The sequence below is a fragment of the Embiotoca jacksoni genome, unplaced genomic scaffold (assembly GCF_022577435.1).
Source record: "Embiotoca jacksoni isolate LCO1_2020_lvr unplaced genomic scaffold, fEmbJac1.0.p SCAF_30, whole genome shotgun sequence".
In the NCBI taxonomy this organism is placed as follows: Eukaryota; Metazoa; Chordata; class Actinopteri; family Embiotocidae; genus Embiotoca; species Embiotoca jacksoni.
Genome location: NW_027185382.1, coordinates 690,049 through 704,868, shown reverse-complemented (window position 1 = coordinate 704,868; position 14,820 = coordinate 690,049). Strand labels below are relative to the sequence as shown.

Genomic DNA, 14,820 nt, shown 5'->3' with positions numbered 1-14,820 from the left:
ACCAAAGACTTTGTGATGTTCAATTGATCTTCGAAACAAAGCTTCGTCTCTCTTTTGCTTTCTCACGATGAACATTTGCTCATAAATATTCCTCCAAAAGAAGAACGATCAGTCAAACCACTGCATCGCATTACAGAATGCATGTTCCTCCTACACAATTTCCTTTCTTCTTGTGGAAAAAAAATGACCACATAATTTCATGGAGACGCAACTCTCTTCCACTCATACAAGATATTTATCAAGGTTAACCGCGACCTACTTTAGCAGCGGACATTTCAGCGATGCCGCCCCTGCAAAACGTCTAAACACCCGACCCACTTCTCAATTCGCTGGGGCTTTTTGCAAAACTGCTTCTCACCCTACCTCACCCCTCGTTAGCTAACTGGTGGCTCTTAAAATTCACTCTGACATTTTACATTTTTACATTTCGGCCATTTAGCTGAAGCTGCTATCCACAGTAATTAAGCTCCCAGCTCGTATAGCACCAGAAACACAAGAAACCAAGTGGAGGGGTACAGGATATCCCTGTGACTGCAGAATAATCACATAAGGTTGTTAGACAGGATTTGTTTTTTTAATATAAAAAAAAACAATTAGGCTGCAAACAGGGGATGTGATTCACTAGAGAGAGTGTAATAAGAAGATGGAAAAGATGGCAAACTTGGCCGAGATGCTGCGACTGGAGGAGATTACTGATTATCTGCAGCCGGCATTGAAAATTCAATCTTTTGTCTGGCGGCCAGGAGGTCACATTAGGTGGAGGCAATTCAGAGGGCCTGAATGTGAGAGATAGAGCGGAGGCTGTGACACCGGGAGCAGAAAGATGCAGAGGGTGACGCTTTCCTCCATGATAGCGAGATGCACTATGAAAGACCTGAAGGCTGACAAACAGCTAACTTGCTGCTGGCCCGAGTTCACCTGAAGGAAACCATATCTGCCAAATTGATTCGAGCTCTCAGAGCTTAAATGTTCCATTGCCGTGTGCAATGAGCAAATTTACAACCGTGTTTTGCTTAAGTAAAGTCACATAGGTTCATTTAAGTCATCCAATTAACCTTTTACATTGACTCCTTTCAATTTTGGGATGAAATAAAGCCACTAAAACGATTTGAAATGAGCCTTCAGGGTGATAATCATACGGCAGTAACAAAAATACCAGGACATATTTCTTGGTCTGAACATGGCTTTAAGTTATTGGTTAGTATTATTAAGTAATAAATCTGGAGATACGGCTTTGAAACATGTTTTTAACCTCCTATATCCTTCAAAGAAATGAAAGCTGTCTGTGTTAAATCAAAAGATGCAGAAAGATAATTTCATCTTTTCAGCACAGAAACAGACATTGCACTAAAATGTTGCATTATTACCGTTTCAATTACTTGTGAAATACGATCATAAGCAATTCCTCCTCCAAATATTTCCTTTAGTGAGTCAGTGAGTAGCCCGAGCTGAGCTACAGCTCCCACTCTTACTCAAATGACATGTCAACCAACACTTGCATGTAAAATACACGCCAGACTTCCACAGAGGAAACTAAAATCACAAGGGAGAGCTACATCAGATCCTGTGTACTGGCACATGTCTCTTTATTAGCAGAGCAAGAGGGTTACAAGGCAGAAGCAACGCAGCAGAGATGGTTCTGGTCTGATCTGCGGCCAGGCCACAGAGGTGCATGCTGGGTGGGAAATGACCACCAACCACCTGCCAAATGTTGGGAGAAATTTCCACTAAGCCACTTTGGCAGGAGGCCAACCAACGCCCGGAGGTTTTGTACTCTCCACTCCAAAACTAAAACTGGCTGGTGAAACAGATAAAGTTTTGATTAATTTAGGAGTTGGTGAGCTTGTTGCAGCAGGAAAGAAAAACAGTTTGGTCCCTAGGAGTTTTAGTATCTGCCGTCATCATCTGCCAAACAAGCAAAGGTTTAGCCTCACAGGTTTGAAAACCAACTGCATCTTATAATATATAATAGATAATCCTCCTCTAATATATAATCCTTGAAGGAAATCTTTTTCCTTTTCCTTCCTGTCACATGGGAAGTAATGCCTTTACGTTTCTGGTTTCACTGACAGCTGATCTCTGGGCCATGCAGTGCGGAAACACCGCAGCAGGAAGTGCTTAGCTCGAAAAAAATTAAATACATTCAAAAATGACAGAAAATTGGAACGTGAATTTATTCTAACTGCATTAAAATGTGACATTTAAGGCTGAAAAGCTGTCCATCAGGCATGATTTTCCTGACAACTGTTGAGGTATATGGTAACTAATATCCAGTTTCCTCTGTGAGCCTGGTCACAGGGCCAGGCAGCACTGCACTCTGCTCTGCAGCCTCATAATGAAGTGGCATTTTGGCGGGCCAGGCCTGCACTCGGCACTGCGTGCACTGAAGTAGGTAAACAACTCATTCATCAAGGCTTTTTTTGTGCGCCTGCCAGGAGTGGGGATTGTTCGTTATGATGGAATTTGTTCTAAGGATCAACTTATCATCTGCGTCCGGGCAGAGATGAAATAGATGTGAGGTGATGTATGGTCGTTTGGGGGTCTGGTTTTGTGTGAGAATCAGTGCGACCAATGCCAAAAACAAATGTGAGGAATGATTTCTGAATAGCGTTGAATAAAGAAGTTAGGCTGAGGCCACAGGTCAAAATGCTGTCTCCTGAGCCGGCCTCTTGGCTCCCCAGCTATGCTTGTTGTTGCTGCTGATGCAATTTGACACTCGTCCCCCACATAACTGACTCAAGACACAACTAAATATGGCTTTTGCATGTGTGAATATCTGCATACATTTAGTAGAAAAGGTCTAATCATAGCAGTGTTAACACCTTGCCGGATTCACTGCAAAAAGTCTTCCATGTAAAGCATATTCGGCACTAGTTTTTTCAAATGTTGCGCTGCAGAACGAGAGAAGATGAAGAGGCACGAGAGTGGCAGTCCAGTTCAGACTCGGTGTATATTAGATAAAAAACAAAACTGTCATGTCTTTGAGGTCAAGTTCAGTTCAGGCAGAAATGTTTTGTAAGCAGTCAGGCCTGGTTTGAGCTGCCGCATTAAACAAATCAGGCCTAAACCGCACGCCTATGTTGTGCTCCTCTTCTGAAGGTGGTTTATCGAGTAGGTAACAGTGATGAGCATTTCATTGGGGGAAAATATGAAAGCTACATCTGTCTTTCTGTAATTCACCTGATGGATGGGGAAAACAGATTCTTCACTTGATGACGAGTGCTTGGTGGATTATAAATCCTGCAGGTCTGAGAGCTGATTTTCTCAGTAACTGGGAGATTATATGAAAAAAAAAAAAAATACATCCTAACAAACTAAATGCAGCTATACTTCTCCACATCTGCCATCAATCCTTCCTCCCTGACTCCAAAATGTAGGCACTGCCGGTTAGATATGCATCCCACTACTTGCCTTGAGGGCAGCTCCTGGCCGCCTTGGATAAAGATTTTTTTTTTACACCATTTATAGCTGTTTGACTATCACAGGCATTAGGCGCCAGGGGCAGCAGGAGAGACCGCTGGCCCCCGGCGGGGTTACCACCTGACTGTATGTATATTGGGCACTATTTTAGAGCCTGGCAGCTGAGTCTCAAATCCCAGCGCACAAAGACTGATGAAGCAGTTAAGTGTTGGTGCTTAATCGGGATTTCTGAGATGTGAGAGAACGCTATCCTCCTCAAGTATCTGATAATCATAAAAATTCAAGAAAAGATGGTGGGTCCAGGGGCAGAGGAGGTTTTCTTGGCATAAAATTATGGAAAATTAGAGCAGCTGTTATATACAAGTTATATAATTACGTTAATTCAGACTTTCCTGCAGCAGCAGTGGTAATCTTGCTGCTGCTGCGGCTGAATGAATAGAGAGGTAACAGTCTCGTCTGTGCAGAGACACCCATAGGCAGACACTATTTTACAGTAGACGGTCATTTTACAGAGCAGCCAGGGTCTCGCTGGAGGGCTACGATAATGCTCAATCAGATGGTGTCGTGACACGGCAGGGGTGGTTGGGTTGGCTCGTGTGAGCCGGTCACAAAGACTGCACTCTTTCCACGGCAGGGAGGAGGGGATGCGGTGAGGGGGAGGGCATTAAAAACCACCGCACTCAGCAACTGAATCCAATCCCTTTAATCCTCGCTGGTATGCCCGAGCCCATTGGTCTCCGCCTCAATTAGCGCTGATGGAGTCAGTTGCCGGACAGGTCAGGAGAGCATCTGGGTCTCTCTGCCATGAGTTGTCACAGGTTGTGGCGTTTGCACAAGGAGCACATGCCAGCGTAGCCCCGTGTGTACCGGGCTGCAGTTGGCCGCTGCATACCGTACATTCTTTACAGGACGAGCATTTTAAAACGCCTCATTATCTCTCGCAGGGTACTGTGGAAAGATCTGCAAAACCCCCTCTGCCTCCCTCCCGATCCCCTCCGTACTCGTATTGTTTGGATTTATTTGAAGGGTGTGTTAAGTGCCACTTGGGCTTAAAGCTGAACTGTGTATTGAATTTGCAGTGATATAGCAATATCACCAAGCCTGCAGCGCAGCCATTTCAATTCATTTCTATAAAACAAGCAATCAATGAGTGAAGAATAAAGGGAGGAGGAGGAGGGAGCGGGGCCCAGAGCGAAGGAGACTGTCAGACATTATATATGAGGAGATTGGTTCTTTGTGTGTCCAGTCCAGTTCAGAGAGAGAGAGAGAGAGATTTCCCATAATCCACTGCTGCAAAGCACCCATCACAAGGTAATGAAGACAATAAACCCTTTAAAAATGATAGCAGAATTCATAATACCATTTCTGTCACAGTAATCAACATCTGACATCATATTCTGCCGTTTTACTTCAACTAAAAAAAAAAAGAGAAAGTTTTGGAGAAGTAAAAGTGAACAGAAATACACTCTAGTCAAGGTTAGCCCACACTAGATCACAGGCTGCTGCTGCGGGTGTGTAACTAATGCACAGCTCCGTTATGAGTCATCTCGCGTGGCCCTCCAAGTCATGTTGTCTGACGTTCAATTATGTTCACTGTTTGCTCTCGCCGGCTGCGCATTTGTACAAAGCAAACCAATAAAATGTTGAGAGTCAATAAAATCCCCCTCTTTCATCCATCCAGCCGTCCGACGACCTCGCTGACTCCTGGCTCATTTTTATATTTAGTGCAAACTAATGACACGGACCGGTCACGAGGCACCGCAGCCAAAATAAAACACCAACACTTGTGTATTTTTAATGGAGATTATATTACAGGTGCAGTAAAGGATTGGACTCCCCTGATGCAGAGAATAACCATAAGGTATCTGCAGGGTTTATAGTTTTGTTTATCAATACCAGTGATGATGAGTCACGTTTCAAAAAGCTTTCCTGTTACTTGGGCAGAAAACCCTTTCAGTCATTAGGAGTTTCAAGACTGAACAAATCCCCTCCTCACCTCTCTGGCATTTCAGATGGAAGTTGGTGCTACAAGTGAGCCAGTGGTGTCAAAAGACAAAGCAGCTACAGGAGCTGAAAGGCCTTGTACTCAAAGTCAAAAAAAAAAAGAAAGACGCAGTGACAAGCTCTTTTCTTTTTCCAGTATTTAGCAGACGTTCCTGGTGGATCTATGTTTTGCTCTGCTCAATTTGTGTTCATTATCGGTCGGGTAAAACGTGATGTTTCTGCAGTTGCATCCTGAATGACATTTGAGGTTTATTAGATAGCAACGCAAAGTGACAGCAACAATAATGGCAGGATGATGAAGCCCCAATATCACGAGCGAACAGTGCTCAGTCCCCGAGACACCATTAACCTTTAGTGGTTTTGGTGATAAGAGGTTAGAGCGACCTTCATGACAGTGAGGAATCTTGGCAAGAGATGGATGAAGAAGAGGAAGAGGAAGAGGAAGAGGAAGAGGAAGAGGAGGAGGAGGAGGAGGAAGGAGGGAGCGTAAAGCAGGCGAGGACCCTTGAGAGAGCCTGAAACAAGAGCATGATGAATGTACAGCTCACAGTTTTTAATCAAGGATCAAAGCAGGGCCTCTCCGTCTGAGCAGCCAGCCTGTCTAGACTGAAACTCTCCCATGCACATAAAGCAACATCTGCAGGATGCATTAATTACAGTAAAGGACCGTTCTGGACCGATCTCTGGGGGTACCGACACATCAAGTGGTTAATCTGGATAAAATAGTCCAGTATGAATAGTTTTATCCAAAAAGCTATCCAAGTTGAGCTACACTCTGAGAATCCCATAGCTCATCACCAAATATCTCAGAGAATTCAGGCCTCTCACTCCAGGTGATGTTGTTTTACTCAACCCTGGACTCACTAGCTTCCGTCTCATTAGTTTTAATTTGATTCACTAATGGTTACAAGGGCAATTCATCGACTTCCCATTATAGAGGTACGCTTGGTCTGCACATTTACATTTTAGGCTTTTAGCTGATGCTCTTATCCGACATGACTTACAACAAGCTGAGCAGGTAGGGTTTTGGCTCAAGGACGCGCTGACAGGATGAACGCCTGTAGCGGATGTCGAACACGCGACCTTCTGGTTGCAGGGTGGAAACCGTGGCCTCATGTCGGCCCCGCGAACCCACCCGTCTCCTATGACTACACAATTAATCAGGTATACGCAGACGTATAAAAAGACTGATCACAAGTATCAATGAAATCACTGTCTACCAACTGGATCCACAAGATGCAAAACAAGATAAAGCATGTTATTATGTTGTTAACAAATATGAATACAATACCGGGCAGAGCAATCATAATTATCATTTTAGCCCGTAACAGTGCAGCTCAAGACATCTCCCTCACTCTTCTTCCAAGCATGTGCCTCTGCTTCCTCTAAGGAGGTGAAGGCTGAATTAAATATGTATGTTATTTTAGTCCCTTCACTGGCTCCATACTGCTGTTCTAAAAAGACTCAGAGGCCTACAGCATTTGCAAATAATCCTTCACATTTGCTTTGACCTGTTTTCAGTGACGAATATTTACTGCATCACATGACGTCAGCCTGAGAACAGCACACTAAACTGCCTTTCAAACGATTTCCTCTCATTACTCAACCTCTGTGCTGCGTTTTCACGGCATTGTCCTGTGTGGCAATACTCAGTCCGACGAAACCAGGAGCAGGTTGAAACAAATCGCTGCTGCTGAAGAAAATCCCCTTGACAGCAATTATGGTGTTTGGATGACTTTTAATTGTAGTGAAAGTTTAGAGAGTCATTTATGTGGTGAGAGTGTTGTAGGAGGCCTTAGGCCTTCATAATCTTTAAAAACGTCATTGTAAGAGTTTAAACTCTTTCATGACTTACAAGCCATTCACACGACAAATACAGTCAAGTTGATTTATAATCAGTGCGGCTCAGTGAAGGTGAAAACACATAAACAAGCTGAGAAAACCTGTTTCTGACTGAACTTCGGAAAGCTCATCGGCACCTTTTTCCTTTCCATTGTTACTTGGTTTCATTAACACCTGTCTAATGCAAATCAATGAAGATTAATTTCTCCAGTCCGAGATTACTAGATCATCACAACTTCTATTCAAGAGAAGACAAACAAGAGGAAGCTTTGGCCCAGTCAGTGACAAACTCCTTAATCTTAATTATAATTTGATTGTCCTCAAACTCAATGTAAAAACGGTTCAAGTCCAAAGTTTGTGTTCCACTGCAGAAATGCAATCAGAGACTTGCGTCACCTAAATGCACAGAAAGCCACCATACATGTAGCTTACAGTGTGTACCGAGCACAAAGCACCTGGCCACAGGCTAATTTTAACCAGCGCTCTGATTGGTCTTGGGCTGTAATTTCCCCAGCCGGGTTTGGCAACTTGCTTTCAAGGGTCAACATTTTACCACAGTGAACACGTACTGGTAGAGCACTTTGTTTTCATGATGTTAAGGCACAGAATGATACACAGCCCTGCAAGGAAGCTGTCTGGCTAGTTAGGCCCAATGGGACATGGAAGCTACATCTGGCCTTAACAAATACACCTGTGCTTTTGGAGCCTTATGCATAATGCAAGAGAACTTATTAGAAATAGATAGGAGGGGAAAAAATGGGACAGAGCTGGTATCCGGCCTCCGGCCGCTGTACGAAGCATCCAAAACGCTGCAGCAGAAAGATACAGCATGATAAGGAAGAGTGGTTTAGTCCTGTACAAAAGGTATAAATGAACAAGTACAAAACTTATGGACTTTAAAAAAAAACTGGCCTTCTTACTGTTTTTTCACTTATAAGGGAAGTTATCTGTTTTTACAGACAGAAATACAGAAAAATAACATCACAAAAAAGCTCTTAAAACAATGTCAATACTGCTGCTAAAAGCTTCATAGATGGAACGAGTGTCTCACTTTCCACTCTTTGATTTAACTATTGATTCAGTGCACTTCACTGATTTTAAACTATTTAACGAGTAAATATTCAGCTCAGTGAGCACGAGTAAACAATAGTTTCAGTCAGCTGTTGGGACCGTTAGTCCTTATTGGGTTTCAGAGTTTTAATAATTGGGTATTATTTCTGGGTTTTTCCAAGTAAACATCAAAAACACCTCATTTTTCTTTGAATGAGTAGCTGATAAGGGGATTCACGAGCAAAAGTAAGGCAAAACGGTCACCTTTTGTGAATGACACTGTTGATTTGATAACAATATATAGACTAAAAAAGTGATGAGTTAATGTCCTGATCTGAAAGGTTTAACCTTAAGAATTAAATATCTTACATATTTAGAATGAAGATAGTTAACATTTGGAGATGAGAAGCCCGAAAACCACGACAATCACAGGAAAAAGTATAAATAGCCGCTGATCTCTTTCAATCCTCAACAGGAAGGTCAGAGGTCAATTTAAACTGAGAACGGAGCTGAGAGAGACGTAGCATTGCCAAAAAAGCACATCGGTATTGGGGAGTGTTTGGTGACAGAGAGGCTTCATCTGTTGCCAGAAGCATGTCAGCCAGGTAAACGTTAGCTCTGTGCAGTTCAACGGGACAGAACACAGAGACCCTGGACTGAGTTCAGATACTGTTTCAAGTCGAGTTTGACGTGTAGCAGAGCTGAAACTGAATCATCAGATCTGTTGTGCTGCTGAGGATAAAAAAAGAAAAAGAAAACCCAGAGCTGCTCATCCTCGCCATATTGATGTAACCTTACACTGGTGTGCAAGGGGATCAATGTCTGTGTGAAACTGCTGGAGTGTACAAAACAGGGGGCCAAATGTAAAGGCAGAGCACGAGACCCAAATTTATCCATCTCGCAGCCTCGGCGCTGGATGCAAGCAGAAATCTAAACCGCCATTTTCACTAAATTTTCTCAACTCATGAGAAAAAGATGTGACGATCAGAAGGTCAAACAGTCACATGACGGGCAAATATTACTGTTATCAACCATTCAAATATACAGCAGCTCGTGCTTGCCGCTAGCACACATAACTGACCGTGTCGACACACATCTGCAGTTCCTGACACGAGATGGGAAACACCACATTTAATCACCACTGAGGCCCTGTTTCCATTCGGCTACATCAATCTGGACATATGCGACCTCCGAATGTGGCCTGAACAGATCAACAGCTCGATGCTTCGCGAGTGCGTTTCCACCTGTACTTTTGCTGGCCACTTGTGGTCCGATCACAGCCAGGTCGCATATGTCCGGATTGAAATAGCCAAATGGAAACAGCCTCTAAGTTTCTCTGAGCCTTCAGCTCGTGTTCACAGTAAAGCTCACCGGATCTGAATGTGCTGCAACTTTAAGTCAGCACAGTAAATATTTACCAATTTGCAGTTCAAGCTCACACGAGATCTAAGGCAGAGGTCGCCTGTCAAGCGGATGACTCGGGTTTAACATGCAGCATCACATTATCCGCTGCGTGGAAGTAAAACACCCCTTTAAAGCTTCAAACTCAACCCAAAGTAGCAAAACGTACACATGACGTGTATTTACTGTGCTGTGACATCAACACTCTGACAGACAACCTTGAACCAATGGGTGTTTCAGCAGCATTAGACATGCCTGTATGGATCCAAACACAGGGCAGCTGCTGAATGCAACATTAAACTGAATCTCTTAAGTAAAAGCCTCACAAATATCATAAAAGCAAAGAACGTCTGGTTTTAATTCTCTCGAAATCCTGTTCAAGCAATCCCATGAACTGCACGCAACATGAAATTATTTATCAATTAAAATTGGTGAATAACTGATGCCATTCCTGAAAAAACTGAACATTTAGATGTATACAATATATTCATATTTTAAATGGTTTTATGTTTGATGAATTTGCCTAATGCCATGTCTCGACAACAGTTTACAATGCAACAATATTTAATAATTCGGGGTTAAATGTACGTGATTGACACCAGGACTAGATTTGAACAGAAAAAACAGAGCATAACCACAGTTGTTAGCTGACAAACAACACAAACTACCATTTTTTTACAGATTGCCTTTGAATAAATATCCTAATGTTATCTTGATTTCTTGGCATGATGCAGTAGGCCTCATCAAATAAAACCACTCTGGGCTAAGTGCCCTGCCCTTATCAGAGGTTTCTTGGTGTCGTCTTGAGCTGTGCCAATTCAACTTGGATTTCATAGAGGATTATTATTCCGCCTCAAGTAGGAACCATTCATTTCCCCACTTCAGACAGTAATGAGCGAGAGGAATAATCATCTGCTGCACTCTGCAATACAGACGGCACCTGGCTTACACTCGAACCAACCCCGACTATTACTGTATTTGAGAAACCTTTTAATCTCTACTCAAATGCTCAAAGACACCCCAGGGCTCACTGTACAAGTACAATTCCACTGCAACTCCAGAGTTTATTTGACTTTTTGTTTTTACTTCTTAAGTCTTAATTGGAACCACTTTTAGAAATGTACACTGAACATTTTATAAGCCAGGCCATTCACTATTATTTATTTCCAAACTGATATCTTTAGGTTGTGAAACAAGCAAACAGTAGCTCAAAGCAATATCAACTTTTGAAAGAAACTTCTCTCTGCTTAATATAAATCCAGCAATCGAAGTCCTGCTGCAACAGGAGGGAAAACTGCCTGCAGGAATGTTTTTGTTTTTTTTCAATTTCTTTTGCAATCTCTGGCTGCGTTAGCTTCATGTCAATCACAACACAAAATGACACAATCATAACAGGAAGTTAAAATCACCGGTTTGCTATTTCTCACCTTTCTGCCAGGCGGCACCAAAACTGAAGCCTTATGAGACTTGTCTCTATTTCGCAGACAGCAGACATGCACTCCGCTCCATTCAAACTTATTTCAGGGTCAGCCTGCTTTGTGTACACCAGAGAGTTTTTCTTGCCGTGCTGTCCTAATCACAGAGGGGAGACATAGCACCAGATTTCTGGAACTTCCCAATATGTGTGGACACCATCGATGGAAAGCAGGTACGAAGCGAATTACAAACAGACCCCACACATCATTGCTCCAGTGGTGGACGTGGTGATGACTTATTCAATGAGAGGGGTTTCACCATCTGCGTGTCCTTGCACTCTTTTAAAGCTGAATTATAAAGGCGAGGATCTGCCTTTCTTCAAAATAATCATCCGTTTAGTTTTTTCGGCACAAGCCCAGTCACAAATTTTGGGCTGCACACGGACGTCCACATAGTGCTCGGTGCGGACCTTTGTGGACTTGGGCAGATAACGTCATTTATGTCATGTGAACCCAGGCGGACGCTGAAAGCATGAAATGACCTTTAAGGTCCTCTCATGCACCAGTTTTCCTGGTTTATATTTATTGGAATTGAACCTAAAATCTACCAGTGACTTAACATGTTTAAAACTGATTATCTATGTTTAGACAACATTTCATTGAAAATATTCAGGTTAGTAAATGTTGAGTAAAAACGGGTAAGAGCTGTCACACATAAATTGACTGTTAAGTCCACCCAAATCCACAAAAACAATACACTCTGGAAGAAAACCAGCACTCCTGGGTTGACCTTTCTCTCTTAATTATCACCTCACTGACCCCACTGACATTCATTATAAATGCACCCTTGGGAAATGAGGACACATAATTGATGCTTACCAAGGCGAGTGCTGAAAACGGCTTTGCTTCGATGACATTTTACCATTAATATGTTATACTACAGACTGAATGTGCAGAAACGAGAGTTAAACCCACCTGCATCACTGCCCGAGTCAAACTCAAACTTTCCATGAGATTGAGCCAATAATGTCGACCACTGATCTATATTTTAGTAGCAACCACAGAATTACACATAAAAGGACTTGAAGGGCTTATTTTTCTGGAATAAAATTGTTAAATACAACATGGGGTTATTCGTCTTAATTTGGACAAATTAATCACTTGTTATTCCAGCAGCGCAAACCTAACCTTCATATGAACCCCATCTCATGTAAAATTTGACAAATAATGTCATTACTTACATTACATAACAGTCATCCACACACAGCCCGTATCATTCTCTCTATTTTCCTCATGAACTAAACTAAACTAACCCCACTTGTGCTGGTATGTCCCACTGGGAGCCCCCTTGAGGTCCCCAGGCCCCATCTTAGGGCTCACTGCTGACATCTGCAACATGCACAATGTACATCCACACACACGGAGGCTGGAGGATGCAAAGAAAGGGCACCAATAATGAGGCAGATTGGCAGTGTGGGATTTCCCACCCCCCTTCCCACAGGGTTGCATTGCATTGCACTGCATTCTTCACACACAACAACGACCCATGCATTTCACTCTGCAGAGGGTAACATTAAGCATTGCACTGAATTCTCCACAGCTGACAATAAGCCATGCATAACCCCTCCACACCCACCTGAAGAGCAGGAGATGAGGAAAACGGCGAAGGCCAGTTTGGTGGCGTCTCCCATTTTCCATCCGAATCTGATCCTCTGACTAGAAAGAGAATTACTTTTTTTTTTTTTTTTTTTTTTAAAGCACAAAAATAAAAAATAAAAATAAAAAACAATTGAGTCAAATTAAATGTCTTGGTGCTCCGAAGAGCACTGTCTCTGGAAAAAGGGCATCTTGAAAATATCGAGATCGAGTCTAAATCCAAAATATCCCAGGTAATGCAAGCCTAAAAAAAAAAAAAAAAAAAAGAAGGGACGAAGAGGAGGAGGATGAAGAAGAGGAGGGAATGGTTGGAGGTATTTCCAGGTTTACAGACAAGCAATGAAAGGCGACTTGTTGGCATTGAAGCCAGGGCTGTCATGTACTTGCCAGGTCTGCAGCATTGTTATGACCAGACGTGTTCACCTGTGCCTGTTGGTGTTATTTTCTGAAGAGCGGCGCAAACAGCCGAGCCACAGCCGGGCAGGGCTAACATCCATCGGACTGGAAATCAAGCGCACTCCGCTCTCCAATCAAACTTCTCCTCAGTAAGCTCCTTCTTCGTCGTTGCAAAAAAATGTCAAAACCACGTCGCAATGAGCGTTTCTGATCGTCTTCCACAGCAGGTTCAAAACGTGTATTGTTGTTGTTATATTCCGTCCGACGGTCCGGCAGGGCTGCCCGGCCACAACCTCAGCTCCGTCCGCTCCGGCAGGGAAACAACCGATTACGAGGCTCTCTCTCTCTCCCCCCACCCCCCGGTGTGATGGTCCTCTCCAAAGTCGGCCAAACAACCGTCCCCGGTCGAAATGACTTGAATGAACAAGTGGAAACACTATCATATGATGGCAAATAAGCGCTAAGGCTGCCTGTTAATCCGTGCAGCTCATGCAGCTATCGAGTTTAGGACGAGCTGGTTCTTCCCAAGTCCGTCTCCTCCTCGCCTCCTCTGGTCGGGACAATTTCAAGATGGCGTCACTAGCCCGTGTCAAGTCGCCCAAACGCTTACACTGAGCTTCCGCTCAAGATTTTCACAATAAGATATTACATCTGAACATCTGATGCGTTTATTTTTTTTTGTAAGATTACAACCCATTTGTTTGTGGGGTTTTTTTTTTACCCATGTTTGAATTTATTATTTACAGTCAATGGTGGAAGAGGTACTTTGGCCCTTTACGTTGCTACTACAAATTAAAGTCCTGCATTTGAAACCTCACGAGAGTAACTGTATGTAAGTATTATCAGCAAAATTTACTTATAAAAGTACACACTGCGTAGTAAATTCTCCTTATCAGTGTTTTACTATAATATATTATGGTTTTTTTCGGATTGATATTTTTGACATAATGTGAATGCTGTAGGTATTTATGGTTGTGCTTGTTTAAATGACTTTGTGCACTGTTATTTAGTTCAATCCACAATAATGCATTATATTCTGTAAGATTATATCATTTCGGGTCTGCAAGAACCAAGTATCTAGTTCTTGTAGACCAAAATGAACCTTCACTTTATCAGAAAAATGTAAATTTTAAAATCACCAAATTTGGAGACGTATAAAGTTGCAAAGAATGCAAATTGTTGTTTGATCAAATGCAAATTCATTTAGTCATTTTCAACAATAACTGATCCAGTACTTCTATCTAATGTTATGGCCCCGTGTCAAAATTTAGTTTTCTGACCTATTATTTTAGGTACACTACAGGTATATGTTAGTTTAAAAATGTGGGCTCCTGACATGATGAAATGAGCACGGACAAAATCTTTGTGTGTTTGTAATTTTCCAGGCTAAAATGACCAACTTTTAACATCTTTGCCAAATATGCAGTTATTTGTGTTTATTATGTTTAGTAGTGTTTTGTTGATTTTTGTTTTGTTTACCTTAATTTAGAAAGCTGAATCAGTGCACTTCCGGTAGCGAGCTGGCTCACTCCAGCCAGCCTGATTGAACTGTTTTACGAGCTGGGGATTGTTTTTGTTCGGGGAGGCTGCTTGTTTTGTACTCGGGCGTGTGCCGTTACAAAACAGGACGGGCGGT

At 42.6% G+C, this 14,820-nt stretch overlaps 1 protein-coding gene across 2 annotated transcripts in view; it reads right to left on the bottom strand.

The window, feature by feature from the left end:
- LOC138207070 (activin receptor type-2A-like) overlaps positions 1 to 13,754 on the bottom strand; it is a 36,422-nt gene extending 22,668 nt beyond the window's left edge. For both annotated transcript variants that reach the window (XM_069164082.1, XM_069164083.1), the window contains exon 1: positions 12,769 to 13,754. In XM_069164082.1, the coding sequence (XP_069020183.1) occupies positions 12,769 to 12,823 (55 nt within the window). In that variant the 5' untranslated portion in view covers positions 12,824 to 13,754. The remainder of the gene's footprint in view (positions 1 to 12,768) is intronic.
- Positions 13,755 to 14,820: the final 1,066 nt, after the last annotated feature.